Genomic DNA, 21,061 nt, shown 5'->3' on the forward strand with positions numbered 1-21,061 from the left:
GCGCGGGGCGGGGGAAGGGAGGGAAGGGGGGCCGGGCCGGCGGCGCAGCGGGTGTCCTTGGTGGCCTCGCGCGCCGGTCGGAGCTGCGGCGCAGCCCGCACTGCGGCAGGGGAGTGGGGCGCAGCCCCTCCTGGGACAATTCCCGGGGCGGCGGGGCCTGCCGCAGCGCCCGCGGGAGGGGTGTGGGCGAGCCGAGGCGGCCTCGCCCGCCATTCCCGCCAGCTCCGGTCCTGCTGCGGCTGGACGAGGACGGAGGACGTTCCTCGCGAGGAGGGCGCAGTTTCGGGGCGAACGCGAATCCCGTCTGTGGGTGTGAGGGGCGATTCCCAGCCCCATGCCTCCCCCCACCCCAGGATGCCCCTGTGGCGGCCGGAGCGGGATGGCTGCCGGGCGGCCGTTCCGCCACCCCCCGTGTTCAGGTGTCGCTGCTCGGCGGTGACGCAGCAGCGGCGGAGGCTGCGGGCCGGGGGTAGGGGGGCCCGGCCCCCCGCGGGCTGGCGGCGCTGCCTTCCGCGCCCGCCAGGGGCGCCCGTGAGTCGCGCGGGGCGAGGGCGGCCCTGGCGGCCTTGCTCGGCCCGCGCGGGCGGGGCGGCCTCGCCTTCCGATTGGTCGGCTTGTTGCCTGCTGTGCCAGCCCCCCCGGCACGCAGCCAATAGGAGCGGAGCCCTGGCGCCCCTGGCTCCCTTCCCCCGCGCTTGCCTCAGGGGCGCTGCCGAGGGCGGTGCGGGCGCTGTTTGCCTTGGAGCAAAGGACGGCAGCGCACGGAGGGGCCGGGAAGGGGCGGAGTGTCCCCGGCATCCGGGGCTGGCGAGCCCCGAGGGTAGTCTGGAGGCATCCGGACTGCGTGGGCCGGGCGGAGCTCTCGGGCCGGTCTGTGCCGGTCCGGTCAGCCCGCCGGCGGAGCGGGCCCGCCCTGTCTGTATGTGTCGGTGGCTGTGCCGCAGCAAGCCGGGCCTCCCTGCCGGCGAGGCAGCGGGCGTGGCTAAAATGTGCCGTGTGCTGAAGAGACGTTGGAAAATAAATCCGAGTTCCGTGCCTGCTGCTCGGCTGTGGCGCTTCCTGCCCTGTTGTGGTCGCCCTTCGTCCCGCTTTCTTCTTGAATTGCTGCGTTCCGCTCCTTCTGGCTTGGCGCCTCTGGTGCCGCAGTTCTGACGCTCAGGCCCCTCGGTGGAATTCGGTCTATATGATCTCTTTCTTTGCAACTTACTGTAAGCCTGTACAGTTGAAAAATCATTGCTAGCATTATTGATCCGGAATGAGGTTTTGTTGGCTAGGAATGCCAGCAAAACCATTTTAAATCTCTTTTTGCCATTTACCACATACTGCTGGAGACTTTACCCCTTGCCCCAGCTCTCCACCACCTCGCTTGCAGTTACTGAGTTTCTCTCAGCTCTTTTTTTATCCAGGAGGTATCAGGCCTTTAAAAAGGTAAATATGCCTTGTCCTGGACAGTGTGGCTTTTAAAATACAGAACAAAATTAAATTAAAAATAAATTAAAATTAAATAATATTTTATCTCAGTGAGTATTCCAATAACAGGCTTCTAAATTGGGCAAAAAGGTACAAGTGGAGAGCATGTAAAGATACCAAGTTAAACCCAATATCCGTTTGTCTAGGTATCCTTGTCAGGATGGAAGGCTTGTTCCACAGCACACACTGTGATTTGCTCTTTAAATAAAATGGTTTTTTGAACTACTGTGTTAAATGTAGTTTTAATATTAAGATCCTCCTTCAGTTTTTGAAAAATATTCTAAAATTGGCAGTTTTTTGAGCTAGGCAGCTTAATGACTTTTTGTTATAACATGCTGAGGATGGATTTTGTGTCATAAGGGAAATGTTCTTAGGAAAACCAGATGAGGGTAGGGACTTGTCACTGAGTTTTTTCAGCAAATGAAACACATCCACTGCAGTATTGAGTCTGTGAATATTTTTATTTTATTAGCTCACACAATGTAGTGCAAATATAGAAGGGTTGCTCTTAGTCTGAGCTGCCAGCATAAGGACACTGTTGTATTTCAGGCTGCAGGGTGGCTCTGCAGGCAGGCCTGGTGGTCCCTGTAGCACCAGGATGTACTGGCAGGAGCAAGGCTGTGATTCGGCTCCATTCTCTGTCCTGTGGTCAGGACAGATGGCTGGGGCTGGATCTGTGCTTGGCTGTTCATGGTACAGCAGCTGGAGCTGAGGCTGAGCAGCGTGTGTGTTCTGCAGGTGACATTCCCATACAACCACGTAGTAATCTAATTGGTTTTATTAAAAATCACAGTGATTCACAGCATCTGATGTTCTCTTTAACGTGTGTGCTTGCTTGCTCACAAGCAGTGGAGTTACTGAAAGTGCAGGCTGCTGCACAGAATGAGCAGCCAAAGGAAAAGATGCCCTCTTGCATATTGACACAGCAACCAGGTCTTTTTTTTTCACCACTTGTTGCAAGCACACAGATGTGTTTTGATCTTAGAGGGTTTCCATAGGATCAAAAAAATCTTTTTATTCCCACCAGTGTCGTGTGCTGAGGAGTTGTAACATATGCAAGAGTAATATGGACCACCTGTTAGATAAGAGGCAAATAGTATTATTTCTTTCTGATATGTTGATGGATGATTTTGTTTGTTTGTTTTAAATACAGTTCAGAGGGAAGAAATGAGACTGAAACTTCTGCACCTTCAGATGAGATCTTTCCACGCTTTAACAACGATATGCCAATGCCAAAGCTTTAACAAAACTGGATGTCTACTGTTAAAGCTGGATAATGAAGTTGAAAGAGCAGCTCACAGAACAGCAAAGTCTTGGGATTTGTCTGCACTGAAACCTACCTTCCCTTGGTTGACAAGTCAATGTGTGCAAGTCAGGAATCAGCATTTTCTCCAAGGATTTCTGTCCACTTTGGAAAGAAATGTTTATTATCAGAGTGGGAAGGGTTTTTTCTCATCCTGGAGACGTTTGGGGGTGACGAAGGAAAACTACAGGCTTAATACAGAGTGGATCAAAAAGCTTAGCAACACATCATCAAGATTTTATGCAGTCGTATCAGCTGGTAAAACTGTCCCCAAAGCCAGTAACCAGCCAGTTAAGAGGCCACCAAAGGCACCGAGGACCAAGCAGCCATCCAGAACAAACCTGCCACTCTCAGACATGGAGGTGAAGTATAACATTTACAGTCTATGTGACATAAATGGAGTGCATCAGTTTAATTTCCATTCAGATTTGGGTTTAGATGAACATTTTAAGGAAATTAACGTAATTATTTGTTGAGAAAGACTTCATTACTTACACTGGTGTTGGAGCTTTGCAGACAGAAGCAAGCTTGATAGAAATTGGCACGTCTGTTATTTTGAAGGTAAAATGGAAGTTCACTTGCAATGTATTAACAAAGTGTAGGGAAGATGAGTGGTTATTATAAAGTGGAAAGGTGAAATGCATTAAAAATAGTTTTGACCAGTGCTTTCAAATGACATTTTCTATTGAGAAACAAAGTCTAGCTGTCAGAATAGTTTAACTTTCTCTACATCTCCTTGCTTATCCATATCTACCCAGTTTTAAGGTTTCACTCAAACAGAAATAAAAGTGAAAGTAAATAGTATAAAGCTTATATTCAGTTTAAGTTTCAGATGGGTAGTGAATGTGCAAGTGTAGCTTGTGTTACCTGAGAAAGATCATTCCATGTGTAGAAATAGCACCTTGGTTATCAGACTCTGAGGTCTACAGAGGAAATGCAACAACACTCTGTTTTAGAGACAGTGAGGTACGATGAGGAAGAACAGTGCATATTTGTAGCCATATCTCCTTAAGATAGCTCTTAGCCAATCCAGGCCTTAAGTACACTTGAATATAGGATTCCCATGGTGAATCCTGATGTCAGATGTGTTACTGTTCTCATCAGGCTAAAACAACTGAGTTTCAGGATATTGTTAGTAAAATAGTATGATAGGTGAGACTAAAACGAGCACTGTGTCTTTAGAAATCGTTTCCACGTTGCAAAATATAACTGTTACATGATCTACTGAATGTGAGCAAAGTTTTAGTGCTTGTCTTCTCATATCTAAGCTTATGATGAGTATTTCACGTGATAAGCAGGTGCATGCCATAGTGTAACATAAAGAGGTAGTTATAAATAATTTAGTTCCCACTAATATTTTCATGTTGCTTTGAAAGAGGAAAGTGAAAAATATTAGTCCTGGAACACTATGTAATGATTCCAGCTTTTTAGTCACGGTATAACATTACATTCAGAGTTTGATTCTTCTTGGTTTTGGGTGAAGTGACAACATTTTTGAGGCTTTTAAATGACAGCTTAGAATGCAAACAGTTTCTTTGTTTGACATTTTCATATATATGTGCAAGTAACATGCAGTGCTATTTTTAACTTTTTCTGTTGTGAAGAAATGGAGAAAATACTGTCTGATGCACTGAAATAGTAATATACTTCCTGAGGAGGCTTTTGCATAACAAAATGCTGGGCCATAAATTACCTCTAGTGTAGCAGGCCCTGTCACCAAGGCCATTGCCTTAGAGACATCTCCTTCCCATTTTCTCCTGCCTCTGGAGACAGCGGTTGCAGGCCCATTCCTGAGGTTCTCAGTTCGAGAATCTGAGGATCGGTGGTGTTTTCCCTCTGGGAGGTCCTGACAGCTGACACCTTTCTTTTGCAGAGCACTTGGTGAATGAGATCCTTCCCATCCTCTGCAGCACTGGTCTTCACGTGTTTTACAGGCAGAGTGCAGGACACCAGCAGTGGTAAATTGTTGTACAACCAGTTTTTCAGGATAGATAGAGGATTTCCTTGGAAGCAGTTAAGTGGTTTAGTCAGTCCATCAGTGAGTGGTACCACTACTTGGATAACCTGGTATGATCTGATGGCAGGAAAAGCCTCTGAGCTAACTCTTAATGCTACAGCCATCTAGCATAGAAATAGTTTGAAATTCAGGCATAGACACAGTATTTACTACACGTTAGATAAAGATTGATTCCTGTGGTGATATGAGGACTAAAGTTCATCCTATAGGTTTTCTTTCTTAAATTTTTTTATATGCTAAAAGTGGAAGAGATGGTCTAAGGGGAGTTATGATTCCATGAGCCTGTACAGTTGTTGGGGGCATGATGATACAGAAAATGAGTTGTCAGCATACTTAGCTGTCCTTAGGAGCAGCCATCCTGTCTGCTGCTCTGAATAGAATCTCAGTAATGCCCTAGGTAGAAAGAAGGGGTGAGTAGCTCAAGTTCCTTTCTAGCACTAGTACAGGTGCTGTATTCTGGGGTTTTTGAAGTTTGCAGGTGAAAGTGATGTAGCAGAAGACATGGCATTAAGGTTGATCAGCCATTTAACATATCTATTTTAGGATTAACTGAGTCACTGATTAGAGTAGATTTTTTGTCTGTATCTCCACCAGCACCCATGGACACGTATTTTAGGTGTCTTAATCAAAAATTATGCCTAAGCTGAATGTCCTCTGTCAAACAAGATTCTTGTAAATAAGTAAGTGAAACAGTACATTGTAAAAAAAATCCCCGAACCTGAAAGTAGTTCATATCCAAAATGCTATTTCAGGCATGTAGCTTAGTGGAAAACCTCTGGTTGTAACTAAATGAGAAATGTAGCCATTGAAACTAAAATTGCAGCTGTAAGACAGAAAGTCAATCCTGTAGTGCCGTGAAATGAAGAATAGTCCAAGTAATAAACTGTGGGAAACACAGAGAAGGATAGAGGTTTTCAGATTGTATACTAACTACAAGATGAGAATTTGCTCCCTTAACTCTTGACAGAACAGTTTCATGGCAGAACATGTGTACTTACCATAAAAGGAGCTTTTTGGAGGAATCTTCAGATTCAGATGTATAATTGGCACTGGTGATTTAGCGATTGAGAATGGATTTATGCAGTTGAAATTGTGATAATGAAACTCAATACTTCAAGGGAACTGAAAGCAGAGTTCTGTTCCACTGTTAATTCAACCTTTTAGCACAGTTGTGGAAATATGCCTACAAAATTGCTCTCTGAATATTATAATTATTTTGAAAGCTTATTTTCTGCTAGTGGTTGCTGAATTAAGATTATGTGTAAGCAAAGCTTTGGATGTGATAGTAGAATGTTGATATTAAAAAAGAAGAGTTCAAATGTGAGGTGGTGATTCTAATGATTGGTGACAGGCCCCCCACAGGGAGCAGAGCTCCTCTTGAAGCCTTGCTATTCTGACAGTGTATGAGTGCTTCAAGAATGTAACTTGAATTTTAGGTTGAAGTGTATTGTGGACCTAAATGCCTGCAGATGAGCACAGTTCATTAGTTCATTTGTTGTTAGTTACATCACCATTTGTATTAGTTACAAAAGGCTGGGAAGTGCCTGATCCACAGTGAGACATTGCTTTCTGGATGTTTTCCACTACATTGTACTGAAAAACAATTTTGTAGGTCATACATAGTATCAGAACAAAGAAATACACTTCAGATGAGTAGTAGAATTTGCAAATCAGTTTATTGTGACTTGTTTGATTAATCAAGAAAATCTCACATCTCCTTGCAAGTCAGGATCATTTTTCCATTTACTTCTTTGAATATGACATTTTAGTTGTTTAAGATAGTGGGATATCGGGACAAGCTGGCCACGTGTACTGTCCCACTGTGGAGTCAGGGGAGACCTGCTGTTAGTGCAGGATGCAGCTCAGGGTGGGGAGGGACGCTGTAGATGTGCAGCACCTGCAGCTGGCCCGGAAGGCCAGTGACTTTCTGTGCTGCAGTGGCTCAGCCCTGGCAGTAGCTTGGTGCATGGCAGAACACGATGTTTGTGTTTGGAGCTTTTGCTTGATAAACACACTGGGGTAGTCAAACTCCATTTCTCTTTAAAACACGGTGTTTTAATTCTATCAAGGGTGTTCTGCCTCTGGTTTCAGTGGTCAGCCAAGTATGTCATAAGCCGTGGGATGGGAGAGCAGCAGCAAGTGCAGCTCTACTGTTCAAGTATTTGATTGGCTTTCAGGGAAGAAGGGTTGTCTTTGAGGCTCTGTCATAGAGTTTTTTGTTGTGACTTCACTCATGCCACCTGACTTGTTCTCAGTGTGTGATTTGCTGTCCCACTTAACAAGGAGCAAGTACTCTTTGTTAGTATATGTACACCGGGTAGAAATCATGGCAATGATACCACAGAACAGTGCATAAATGAAAATTGTCACTCTCTTAATAAATTTGAAGCAAACAGCTGTCTTATTACCATCTTGCTTCAGCATTGCCCTAACTCAAATCTCTGTTCCTTTGGCACAGAATCTGATGCAGTGCACAGCCTTTGCAACAGCAGATGAATATCATCTTGGTAATCTCTGTCATGACCTGACTTCACATGGATATGTTGAAATAACAAGTTTGCCTAGAGGTAGATTTTTGAAACATATTAAATGCAATGTTATATCTGGGGAAATAAAATATGGGTGAGGGATATAATTTTTGTAACTTTATATATTCTTATTCTGATAATATCCTGGAATATATCATACGGCCTGAAAAATTTTTGCTTTGCTTAAAGATTCTATTTGCCTAAAAGTCCCTACAACAAAACTTTCCAGAACAGCAGTGTGAGTAGCTCTTGCTCTTACCCTCTTGATAATTTTTCCCAACATTACAATTACATTAGAAGTATAGAAAAATTACATGCATGCATGAGAAATAACATTGGAAGTTGACTGATACAGAGTATTTCTACAGAAATTCACTAACTGAGTGTTAGTTTTTGAATGTTGTATTTTAATTAATCTTTCAGTAGTGAGGTAGTGCAGTACATCAGCTGTCAAAACAATTCTGTAGTTCAAAGTGTTGTATCTTCTTTCTGTACCTAGATTTCTATTAATAAATTAAAAAAAAAATCAGAGATGGAGAGGAAGGCATGCAAGAGAGAATCTTGCTGACTAAGTGAAATAAAAGAGATACACACATAAGTGTTTAGTTCCAGTAAAGAGAGTGCTGTTGATACTACTTCTTTATTGGACCAAGAATATCCTAGCAATTGCTGAATGCTACACTTTGGTAGGCTTCAGCAAAATAATTGATTCTGTTTTCTGTATAAAATATTTCTGCAGACCTGGGAAAATATGGCTTGGAAATAGCTGCAGTATACTACAAAAGAAAAACAAATTGATCTTATTATAGCTTAAGGAACCTTATGCCCTGGAACAGCTGTGATTTTCATATGTCCGTAGTAGAATACCTTTTCTTCTTCCTTTGAAAGAACAGATTATATGAAGCTAGGAGAAGCACTGACAATTCATGGGCATTTCAGAAGGGGTTATCAGAAGCCTGTCTGCCTCTCAATAATTTAAGTGCAGTAATACTCCAGTGGGTATCTTTCAAGCATGAGACTTACTAATGATTGTCTTCTTCAGAAAGATGAACATGAAAGACAATACCCACTAGAATATAGGCTTCATGTTCCTCTGTAGTTTCTTTGTATTAAAACTAACCCTGGTTTCACAGCTTTGGGATAGAAACTTTGTACAACCCCCAGCATGACTGTGAATTAAATGTTACTGTTGATGTTATTTTACCCTGGGAATGTCAGTTTTGCCAATTCCTTTTATTTCTTCATGGTGTTTTTGACTCATGAGTACTGTTTATCAAAGGTTTGGAGGAAGTAATGATGAAAGGATATTGGATTGTGCCAGCAGATCTGAAGTGTTGTGATGGTTGTCATGTGCATGTAGCAGTGATTGGTTGCCAAGCCAAAGACTGAATTTGGGAAAATAATTTTTAAAAATATTTCTGCATAGAAATCTAAAACAGCAGTTACAGTGTGAATTTGTTGCTTTGTAGTGTCAGTGTGAGTTGTTGCTTTGTAGTGTTTTTCCAGAGCATTATTCTTGGTTTTGACCTCTTTAAAACCATTTTAGAGGCAGATCCTGCACCTCCACTTAAAGTAGACCAAATTCTCTTCAATTTGTGTATGTTTTTGCTGGAGTGGATAAATAAAGATATGGCTGGTATTTGAAAAGGCAGATGGGAAAATGTAGACAAATGTTACTTCCATGATGAACTCAAACTTCACATCTAAAATTTCTCTAGTTATTCATCCAGTTATGTGTTTCTGAACCTGACTAGCAAGTGGAAGGAAAGTCTTTAAGGGCTCATTCAGACCAGCCGTGTGGTCACAGTTCAGATATTAGCAAAAGTGTATCTGGTACTGATCATGTCTCTCTGCTGCCTCAGTCTACCTGCCCTCTATGGCCTGAGCAATAAAACAGAAGGTAGAATTAGTACACAAGCAGAAGTAACATCTTTGATAGTCCATCACTTGACTTGTGATTTTCCTGAAAAGGCATTTAAATTTTTAAGGCTTAGCTGTTAGGCCCTGCAAAATCTTTGTGAAGTCTCACTTAAAATAGGAGTAGTGGGCTTTCCTGGTATAGCTTCCACTAGTGCTGCAACAAAACAAGTCATGCTGGTTTGATCAACCACATCAGGACTTTTATATTAGTAAGTGGCACAGTGGAGAAGAATTGTAGAAGAAGAAACAAACCCCAGTTTAGAGAACCCAGCAACCGCATTTTGTAAGTTTGGAGATATTCTACTTGGACTAGCTCTGGTCTAATTCGTTGTAACAAATGCCCCATTTAGTGGTTGGAGTACCACAGGAGCATTTTTTTGAGCTTTTCTTTCATTTTAATTTAATGCAAAAGCCCTCACATTTTATGTACTGTTGTGCAGTGCACTTCAGAAGTGTGGTAAGGGAGAGTGGGTGGAAGATTTGTTTCAAAAGCACACTTCTGATGTGCAGAGAAGTGCAGGTGTAGGCTCTCCTGTCTTGGGGGTACACTCTTTCAAGTTTCTGACTGGCAAAGCAAAGTCAGCACAATTTGAGTGCAGATTAATCCTTTAGTGTGTAGAAATGAAGAGCTTCCAGGCAAGCAGATTTGACTGGTAATTTCTCTGCAACTGTGCAAAACTTCCACAGTTCTCTCACATTGTATGTCCATTTTTGTGTTCTGGTTATTTACAATGTCTGCATCAGTTTTCTCCCAAGTCTTTTGTTCTTCAAGGCTACTGTCTTTCATTAGCTGAAGATTCTGGTGATGTTCCCAGCAGAGGCCCAGTCAGTCTAGAATGTGTTCTCTAGTTCAGAGAAGCAGTGTAGTTTGATATTGTTGTTGGTCCCTGGCAGGCATTTCAATTAGAAAAATAAAATGTGGTACTGGCTGATGTGTTAGTATGCAACTGTCGAATTACATGCTTACAGCTATCAGCTGTCATGTTTAGAAGATTGACTAAATATTCTAATTTTTTTACTTATTTCAAACCAGATGCTGCAAATGTTTTGGTGGTCAGTACTGAGAAATCTGCAAAAGAAGATGACCCCGGCATGATTTTTTTCTTCAGGTAAGCAACACATTTTGCTCAAAATATTATGTCATTAATAGTAATGGTGTGAAGGAAGTAGTGCAGCTTGCTAGATCTTGCATCATATTACCTCATGAAACTCAAGGAATAACTGTCCAGTCACAATGATTTTTAAAAAAATCAGAATTATTTAAATGATTGAAAAACACCTTCTCATGGTTTCTCATTGAAGTATGGTTGAAAAGCAACTAGTATGTAATTTCTGTAAAGATAGTTTTAAGTTTCTTGATTCACAATGACAAAAATTGCCACTGTTCGATTTGAGTATTCCATTAAAATACATTTAAAACAGTATGATTACACTCAGTTTTTCCTTGAATTCACAGGGAAGGGGCTGTTGTATTTTGGAATGTGGAAGAGAAAAGTGTAAGTAAAGTGAAACTTGGTTAAAACTGCATAAGCAGGTGTTTTGTCAGTCTCACAAAGCTCAGCATGCTAGATGTTTGTCTGGGACATTGATCTTTCTGTGAAGGAAAAAAACTGATTGATTATTCTCCAATGAGGGCAGGTTCTTGCCTGCTACTGCCCTCAGGTATGTGGGCTGCTGATACATCACCTTTGAAATTCATCTACTTAAGACAAAAATCTGAAACCTTAATTTAGTGAGACTGACAAAAAGAATATTCTTGCAGTTCTACACACTGAAAAAGTAGATCAGAAAAATCTACCTGTGAATGATTGTTTGGAAAGCACAAATGTGACAGAAAATATGTTAGAAGAAAAAGGTTATTCCATTCTATTCCATTATAAGTCAGTTATTAAAGACTTATGTTTGTACAACTTTGAAAGGAAAAAAAAGAATTATAAGCAGCTTATTAATACTGTTCTGTGTTTTTACCAGCCAGCAATTTTCCTGAAGGAAGTTTTTTATTGATTGGTATAATTATTAAGTATGTTGCTGACATATTATATTTTGGTGGTCTTTGCTGATCTAGAAGGGTATGCCAGAAGCATATCTATTCTAATGAATACATTTATAGTTATTTAATGTTTTAAATGTATTTTTATTACTGTGATTAAACTGGATTCTTGACACAAAAAGAATTGACCTTATCTGTAGACAGCCTGTGTGAAATTAAATGGTGTATTAAATAGATGATACTGAGATGCATAGAAGTTCACAGGAGGATTTTCATTGGGGTAATTGAAAACACAGAGCAGTTGTTTCAGATGTGAACAGTTTCTGGATTCAAGTTCAGTTCTTCTGTTTCAGAACTGAAATATTCCTCATTTCCTGTCTGTTTTGGGGGGTGTCAGTGTATCAGGTGTCCTACAAAAAGATACTAGTTCTCCCTTGCCTGTTTGGATGCTATGGCTATAACTACACTACTGATTCACAAATATTACTGAAGACCAGCTGCTTTAACTCCTGATGATGTTTGAGTTGAACACCTTAGCCCACCGGAGTACTCTGAAAATTCTCTTTTGTTGTACAAGCTTAAATACCTTTGAAAATTTGATACCTTGTTTTCCTGGTCAATTCTAGTATCAGTAGTTGGTCCCTTGCTAGCTTTATTTGTAAAAGAGGAGGAAAATGCCTCTTTCTGTTTATTGAAATCATAGTCAAAGCTTTAACTGTGAAATGATTTGCTCAAATACAGGAAGTATTTTTATGGACATGCTTTAGTGAACTCAAATGAAAGGAGAAAAGCCCCAAACTGCTCTGTAGAAAAGAAACTGAAAGTAATTCAGTAAAACAGAATGTAGAGTGTCACTGCAAATGAACAAAAGTACCCCAAAATTACTAGTAGGAGAAAAAAAATATTTTAAATTAACAGACATTTAACAGAAGAAGTAACAAATACAGACTGATCACAAAAAGAAACTTAAAATACAAAATAGCAATTTCAAATACCTGAGTAGGAAGCTTGCACAGCAGCTTCCTTACCAAAATAGCAAGGGCAAAAAGAAAAACCAGCTCTGAGGTTTTTTTAAAAGGAAACTGTGTGACGTAAGTGCCCGTAATAGCAGGAGTTTGCAGCTAGTGACTCCAGAACATCTCTTCTAATTAATTTTACTGTGTCACAGCTAGTCCCTTCTGTAAAATTAGGCTGGGCCTCAAAGCAGTTTGAGGTTTGCACTGCTGAACTGTCCCTGGACACTGCTGTTTTGCTGAGGTGACTGGCCTCAGAGCAGATGCTTCCTATGTTTTCATACCCTTTTTTATCACAAGACTTGAATTGTATGGCAAGTCTTAGTCATGCTAATATTGAATTCAGGATTATGAAAGGAGCTGTTTCAGCTGTACAGTTTGAGGGGGTTTTATTCAATGAAAAATGTTACTGTGTTCCATAGATACTATCACCAAAATTCTTGAAAGCAATGAAGAAAGCTAGCAGTGCAAAGAAAATCCCTCTTGCAGGTGATCCAACAGATTTTTTTAGAGTACTTTACCTGGAAAATATGTTTTATGAAAAATTTATAAGGTACATTTTTGTGCTAAAAGATGAACTATGAGCTTTTATTTTAAAAGGAGAGTGCTTTTAAGTATGACTTAGTAGAAGATGGAACTCTAAAGAATTTAGGCATCAGAAGTGTTTTGTGGTTTGGTTTTTTATTGGCTATTGTGTAGCTAAATGCCTTTTAAAAACTCATAGGTGAGTGATTTTTTAGTTCAGAATTTGTTCTAATCGCAGATGATTTTTTTGAGGGGAGCCTTGTAGCATTCAGAAAGGAACAAGGATGAGAGATCCTAAGTCAGATGTCAAGAGGAGAAAGTTTTGTGAGAGAAAAGGGCTCTTTCTTCCTGCATCAGGTTTTAGTGTGCTGGAGAATAAAGGGGCAGTGAGATTACTTCTGCAAGTAAAATTGCATATTTAACTACTTACAGGGATGAACGTGGCAGCTGAAACAATTTTTCCAGATTTTTGTAGTGGTAAAGGTTTTCTGTAATACAACTGACCTCTGGTAGCTGAAACAAGAATACTGATTGAGCAGCAAACTAGTAATTTTATCAGAAACAACCACCTAATGTACTTCTCCTAAAGATTCATTCCCACACTCAGACATCTTCCAAAATCTAGTACAGCTCGTTGTCATAATACTGAATACATCCATGTTGCCCTTACTGCTGCTGTGGTTAATCCTTACCCTGTTCCATGTGTGCAATATAAAATGACATTTCAGTTTTCCCAGATTCCTTGTAGTTGTTTATAGCTACAAATTCTTCTTCTCAAACCACAACTAGTTTCAGAAGTAAACTATGTTAATAATAACTTCATTATTTAGTGCACCTCTTCATTGTTAGGTAAATAACTTCAGCATGAAGGTTGCATTCATCAGCCTGCCCTATGTAAGTTCTTTGCAGAGTGATAATTTGCTGCATGGTAACTATTGCTGCAATTGTCTCCTTCTTAGATGAAGAATATCATGCGAGTGCTAGAGCAGCATGAAATTCAGCCATACGAAGTTGCACTGGTCCATTGGGAGAATGAAGAGCTGAACTATAGAATAGGAGAGTAAGTATCTTCAGGTAGTCTGTATATAAAAGCTAACAGACACCTAAAGCAAATTCAAGCAAAAGCAATTCAGCTAGTAAAAATATACTTGTCCTTTTTTTCCAAATGAGTAAAATAAAGGAAAAAAAAACCTACAGATCTGAGTGGATAAATGTTTCTGTCTTGGTAAACTTGCAAGTAGTGGCCTTTGTGATTTGCTTATGTGATAGATCTTGTAAATTAGAAATTCTCTGCCCACACAACTCTTCAGCAATCCCAAACAGAAACTATGGATGTCACAGCATAAAAACTGTGCATTATTGAGACGAGTTTGATTTTAAAGAGGATGCTCTCTATAAGCTTTCACCATGTCCTTGAGATTCATATACAAAGATGTAATTTCTGCATATACTTCATTTAGTAGGAAAGTTACAGCTTGATTATTTTGTAGTGATAAACCTGGCAAGTTATCTTTCCTTGTTAAATAATGTTTTTTCATCATGGAAAGAAAATAATCTCCACAGAAATATTTCACAATGAAAATTATTATATATATTACCTGTAATTTTCCAACAGCAGCCAAAAGCAACGCCTAGACAGGACACTTTTAATAGGAACTGAATAAATGATGCTCAGCTTATTTAAAGTAACTTGATAAGGAGACAGCTGTTTGGTTTCTCCTGACCATTTGAAAACTGCATGTACTATTTAGTTGTGTAATTTGCAATTCTTGACATGCTCCATTTTGCTTCTGTGTGTTTCATAGTGAGATAGACATGAAAAATTGAACAAGTCTTTATCCCCTTTTCTTTGCTCCTTGCCCCCTATGCAATAGAGGTTTTAGGGAAAGCAACGTCATAGTGGGGAGGGAGTAAGATTGGTAAGAGTGACAGCGGAAAATGAAAACAGAAAGGTAACAGAGGAGCTAAAGAGCAGGAGAGAGGCCAGCATCCTGCTTACTCTGAATTATCTGTGTGTATGCAGCAATGCTACAGTTACCATCACAGCTTGCTGCACTTGCATGTACATCTAGAAAATTTGGCCATAATATTTGTCTTAGACTGAGGAACTAATTTTCAGTGATTTGTTGTGAATATTGTCAGGTTGAACATTAGTAAAATGCAAGGATGGGGATGATACCATACAGACATGGCATGCCTTATCTAAATAAACAACCAGCCTTTCTTGCACTGTCTATTATTCTTTAAATATTCCTATGCTGGTAGCTCGATCAATGAAGATGCTTCAATCTTGTCTTAACAGAGGTCAGTCAAAGCTCCATAAAGGACAAATCTTGTTAAATTCTGAGCTGGATAGTGATGAAGTTGTTCTGCAGAAATTTGCCTTTTCAAATGCTCTTTGTCTTTCTGGTAAGTTAATATTGTTTGTACTATGTAGTCTATGCTACAGATTTTGTGAAATGTCATTTTAAGTGGGACTTGTACAGTAACAGGCTGGAAAAAACTTGGTATCTGGTTTAGACCAACTGTGTAAAGAGTGATTGTGCTTCAGATTGAGAGGATTTGTTTTCACTGCGTTTACCGTGTTTTCTGTAAATTGGAATTGCTTTATTGAGTGGAAATCTTTTTAAAGCTGAACAAAGCACATTAACAAACATGCTTTGCAAAAGATAGACATTCTACTGAGCATCCTGTTCCCCACCTTTGAGAACTATCCTAGGATAGCAATGAGTGTAGAGTTCAGTATTAGAAACCTCTCAGTTATCTTGAGATAACTCTGACAGAAAAAGCTAGATGCCAGCTAAAGAAGTGATACAGGGCAGCTGTTCCCAGCTGGAGAGGTGTATCAGTAACACATATGTGGACCAGAGTCACAGATAATGTTTTGCAAGCTTATTAGCTATGGTAGCAGACTGTGGGAGGCACTGTGAAAAAGTCAGGTTCCCCAGTCATCCTACTGCTTGAGCAAATAACACCTGTCTACTTCAGGCCTTGAATGATGGAGGGAGTGGGAGTTAGGAACCAGCAGCAGTAAGGCTGTCCTCAAAAAGGCCTTTAAAGGAAGTCTGGTCTGTCTACTTCTACTGCCTTTAGGGTAAATTCCAGGATTCCAGTAGTATTTTGGGGAAGTGCACCTTTACACAGGAGAGAAAGAGAATGCACATTTTTGAAGTGCTACACCATTTCATCAAGGAGTGCAGTGTAAGTAAATGGTTCGTTGAGTAAAAAGCATGTTGTTCTCTATAGTTTTCTTATTCATAAAGGCACTGTATGGAAGAGTAGTGCCTCCTAAAAGGGAGCAAGGGATTTATTCCCAGGAGATAATGTTCAGTAAAAATAAAGGATGCAAGTATAGTCCCTAGTCAAATTTATGAACAGGAGAAACCAGCCTCTGTCAAATAACAGGTGACAGATGAAATGCTTACTGGCTGTTGTTTTTTTCAGGGGCTAAATTTGAAGTCATTTAAGTCAGTGACTTGGATTAGGCCTCTGTATTCAAAAGATGAGTGTGCAAAATGGTCAGCATTGGGTTTACTGGCAGTGTCCTAACCAGATGATACTATTGATTACTACCACAGAAGAGTTCATTTTGACAATTAAATCTTCCCTGATAATTTTTTCAGATTGAATGGGGTTAATTTTTGACCTGTTGCTACTTCTTTCTTGTCTGGGAATCTGTGGATTTAAGAACAAGGCCCAAGTTATATTATCATCTTGCAGAAACATTTTACTAGGTTCAAGCTGAGGCATAGCAGAATTTGTGTTGCCACTGCCAGTGCTGAACTCAAGCTTCCACAGAACAGAAGTTAGTATCTTCAGTAACAGTACACTCACCTAAAAACCAAGCGGGAGATTGCTCAAGTTTGGATTGAGCTTCAACAGGAACAGGTGGTGTGTCCATACAAGCTAACTGTGGTTGGAGCACAGTGCATCAATACTGCACAAATGCAGAATGAGAGCTGTGCAGGACACTAGAAATGCAGTGGAGGCTCTTAAGCCCACATGAAGTCAGCCTGACGCCAGCATAGCTCATTATCTCTAGCCTCCTTGGAATGTAATTTGCAAGGGCTCACACATCCATTAGAGTACTTGGACACACAACTTCTGAGCTGGAGCAGAAACTCTCCAGGATCTGAACGGATCACTTGGAGAAGAAAGCTGCGCTCATGGTGCAGCTGGTTCTGTGTGCAGAGTTGTGTTAGTGCCCAGCCCAGATCTGCCCACTGGTACATGAACAGTGATGATATAGTACAAGCTGTAACTTGCTGCAAATAATGTCTGTAAGCATCAACATGTCCTGAAGCAGCCTGTTGGCAGATTTAAAGTTAGAATTACTTGAAAGCATATGTACTTCTCACAGTCTTCTGCTTTGTCGTCTCTGTGTTACAGTGAAGCTAGCTATTTGGGAATCATTACTGGATAACTTTGTGGAATCTATCCAGTCAATTCCTGAGGTGAGGTCTTGTTCCCCTCCTTTTCTCCTGTGTTTTGTAAAAATCAGTCCATAAGTAGCTGAGGATAGGGAAAAAGCAATTGAATGTTGAACACATTTGATCATTAAACCATCAGTATAGAGAAGCTCAGAACACCTGCAAAGTAGTTGGACAAGAAATCATCAGCCTTTAAAGGGCTGGGAGTGTGGTTCTGCATTGTAATAATGTTTCCTATGTTGTGCCACTGTCGCTCGCTACTGGTGAAATGTATGTGTAACAGAATAAGCAGCATTTAAAAACCTGGCCAAACGCAGTGTGTGCTGACTTGGGCTGAAAATAATGTGCTTTGACTTGAACATAATGAAGAGTTTGAGCAAATTACTTAAAAGTTTTTCATGAGACATAATTATAGTACAAAGCCCATATAATGTTGTATATAAAATTGCGATTTGTAGGGTTCAAAAGAGAAATCGTTTGGCTTATTACTTTTTTATGAAGGAAATAAATGGTAATACATTGATTGTTATAATGAGAAAGTCTATTAAAAGGCTAAGGAGTGGCAAGGTAAAAGAACACTGTCATGACTTTAAAATAAAAACAGCAGGAAGGAAGAACAAATGATCTCTTGTTCAGGAAATCACAGAAAATGCCCCAGTATTTCTGTAGCTACTGATGACGTACTCAGTGATTTATTGAGAAGCCTGGATGAACCAGTTGCACGGTGTTATTCTTAGAAAGCTAGAGAAGCAAGGCACTAAGCAAACAAAACTAAAATGTTAGTAAGTACAGTATGCATTTAGATTCTAAGATACTTCAGGCTGTAAAACTCTGGACTTCTTAACTACTAGTACATGTTACTTGATCAAGCAGTGAAGAACTTCCTGCTTTTCAGATTCTAAAGTCACGAAGGAAGGTAAAACTCTCTCATGCTGATGTGATGCAGAAAATTGGAGAACTCTTCGCACTAAGGTAACTTCTTTGGTTACACCCAAGACATTGTATTACACAGAATGTAAAAGTTACATTGTGCAGTATACAAAGAGAAGAATACACACTAAATAGAGCAGGGTGAGACAGGGTGGGAGAATTCCTTATTTTGACTGGAGTCTGTGTGCTATTTACATTAGTAGGGGGACCCACTGGCTCACCACTCACACTGGCATTTCAACTGCAGGCATTAAGCAGGCAGTATATCATAAATTACCAAATACCACACCTTTTCCTTTCCTGAGTCCAGCAACATGTGTTTAAACTAGTAATTACAGTAGATACTGTATTTACAGCATGTAAAGGATACCAGGAGAAAGGTGGGTAGGTGTAGAACTGTTAACTACAGCCTAGAGTTGGTAAATATCTTTTGAGTTCTGTTCTTCCCTTGACTTACTCATTGTATTTAATGTTTTTTCCTCCCTCAAGTGAAATTGGCCTTTGACAATACAGACCATTACACACTCAAAAAAAAAAAAAAAAAAAGTTAAAGGAAAAAATCCCACCAAAATCTCCAAGGTAAAATTAAAAAACAATTCCTGTTTCAAACGCTGGGGTACTTGAAGGACTGATCAGTAATCAGTAATCAACAATGACATTCCAGGTATCCAAAGGTTTATGTAAGCAATATATTGAAGGCAGGAGATTTTAGCTTTTAGCCTTTATGATGCTTACACCATTGCCTGCTTCTGAGGGGTGTGCTGCACACACATATCCAGCATGCAGTATCAGTCACATTTAGGAGTTCTGTATTGTTGCTTCAGTGAGCCACCAGCATAGTCAGGGACCTCTCTACAGGTATCGAAAATTAAGGAAGGTGACAGGTTGAGGAGGCAATGATGGCATAAGGAAAAAGTAATTTATGTTCAAGAGTTCCACAATAGAGTATTCCCAGAAAAACTTCAGGAAATGTGACCAGTTTTAAATAATCACTCCAATTGTATTTTTACTATAAAAGGAGATTCTTTTCATATTGTATGTAGAATTACAGGAAAGTTTTCTTATTTCATTTAACTGTATGTAAATATTTGCTCCTATATTCACCAAGAGGAAGCCTGAACTACAGTACTACCCATTCTTTTTAGACACCGTATAAATCTGAGCTCAGACCTGCTAATAACACCTGACTTCTATTGGGATAGAGAAAAACTGGAAGAGCTTTATGACAAGACTTGCCAGTTTCTCAACATTAATCGCAGAGTTAAGGTGAGTGTCTTATTGTTGTGAGAATCTTCCACACTCAGATCAGTTGTCTTTGGCTCAGCAGGGTCACAGATTGCTCTGTGAATGTGCTTTGTTTGCAGAAAGAGAATAAATAATAAGGTATTATACACTCTCCCCTTTTCCAGGTGTTATTAGCCCACTCACACCTTTACCTGGTATAGGTTAACCTGCCTCACATAAATGAATTGTTTATTTTCTGAACCACTAAATAAGGCTTTAAATAGAACTGAGAAGTGGATTCTTCTCACTAACGTGATCATTCACATCAGTTCTTGAAGGGTGACATAATGTTTACTGCTGAACCAGAATAAGAAGCATGAAAACTGCCTCTCCTGGTGGTACAGCAATCATAAATACTTAATTTTGAGGCATTCCAGAAAGCTGTATCTTCTTTTGCTTATGACTGTTTTCATGAGTAGGTATCACCCAGAAACACTTCAATACCTGTAGATGCCTATCTAAATTTATATTCTATTGGGGAACCCATTGAAATAACAGGTTCATTTATACTGAAGTTCCTGTTGCTTGTGCATGTTGTCTTACAGAATTTTCTCTTCTGTTAATTTTCTATTCTATTTTGCAGAGGTGGTAACCCCTTTCTAGTTCTGTGGAGTATGTTTCCCTATTCAGTGATCTGATTCCATTTCTGGAGTCCAAATTTGTGATGTTTGCAATTGCTTGCAGGTGATGAATGAAAAGCTCCAGCACTGCATGGAGCTGACAGACCTAATGCGAAATCACCTGAACGAAAAGCACGCGCTGCGCCTTGAGTGGATGATAGTAATACTAATCACCATAGAGGTTGGTGGGGCTTTTTTCAATATTAAGGACATAATGACCAGTGCAACTTCTATACTTCATGCTTTGAGAATTAAGATTAGTGTATTAATGTGATATACACAGGAAATAGTATTTGTTCTTTGCAACTTTCAGATGCAGCTACAGTTACTTTTCAGATTATCTGATTTATAGTGTAGAGTGGTTTAATGGTTTTTAAATAAAATAAAAATTCACATCAATGTGTTTGCTGTTTCACAGGTTCTGTTTGAACTTGCAAGGGTAGTTTTCTGATGACAGAACAACTCAGGAAGAAGAAAACAGAAAAAACAATGGAAAAGAGAAGACTTGGAAAATTCCAATCAGATGCTTCTGGAAATTAATGAAATTGTGTCTCTTGATAAATCTCTAAATCTTCTGCCTAAATTAAAAAAAAAAAAAAAATTCAAATCAGTCTGTGAACATTATTCCCTGCCACTGTACTAATAATGTTAGAGAGGGCTTAACCTATGGATGAATCTCATCTGTGCTGACTGTATTTGGTGAAAGACTCTACTGCTTTCTCCCTTAACAGTTAAAATGATGCTGAATAAATTGCTACTTTGTGTATTTCTTTCTGATAGATGTTTTCTCTCATGTTTACTAGCTCACTCTTGGAGAGCTGCAACATTGTCCCAAGCTTGGAGATGGCATTACCATTTGTTCTGGCATGATTTTAAGATATGTGGCAGATATATTTAAGGTTATGTCCCATCCCATCAGAAAGTGGTGTTTGTATACTTGAATGGGAATACGTTTATTGAGCGGTAGTACTATTTTCATTTTTTTTTTACATTTAGTATTCATATAGAAGGGGAATCAGTTGATCCTAGAA

General features: G+C 39.9%; 1 protein-coding gene across 4 annotated transcripts; it reads left to right on the forward strand.

The window, feature by feature from the left end:
• The first annotated feature begins 1,283 nt into the window (after positions 1-1,283).
• Positions 1,284-20,796, forward strand: RMND1 (required for meiotic nuclear division 1 homolog). Of its 4 annotated transcripts, none has more exons than XM_059841967.1 (12): positions 1,284-1,428; positions 2,624-3,135; positions 7,249-7,357; positions 10,272-10,347; positions 10,695-10,734; positions 13,726-13,826; positions 15,069-15,175; positions 17,156-17,220; positions 18,092-18,168; positions 19,272-19,392; positions 20,095-20,211; positions 20,449-20,796. In XM_059841967.1, the coding sequence occupies exons 2-12, from the start codon at positions 2,638-2,640 to the stop codon at positions 20,479-20,481; spliced, it is 1,344 nt and encodes a 447-aa protein (XP_059697950.1). In that variant the 5' UTR covers positions 1,284-1,428; positions 2,624-2,637; the 3' UTR covers positions 20,482-20,796. The 4 variants fall into 4 exon arrangements, with proteins under 4 accessions (XP_059697950.1, XP_059697951.1, XP_059697952.1 ...); XM_059841970.1 differs by lacking the exon at positions 1,284-1,428 and adding an exon at positions 4,647-4,731 and having other exon boundaries at positions 2,995-3,135; XM_059841968.1 differs by lacking the exons at positions 10,695-10,734; positions 13,726-13,826.
• Positions 20,797-21,061: the final 265 nt, after the last annotated feature.

Source organism: Haemorhous mexicanus, chromosome 3 (genome assembly GCF_027477595.1).
Source record: "Haemorhous mexicanus isolate bHaeMex1 chromosome 3, bHaeMex1.pri, whole genome shotgun sequence".
NCBI lineage: Eukaryota > Metazoa > Chordata > Aves > Passeriformes > Fringillidae > Haemorhous > Haemorhous mexicanus.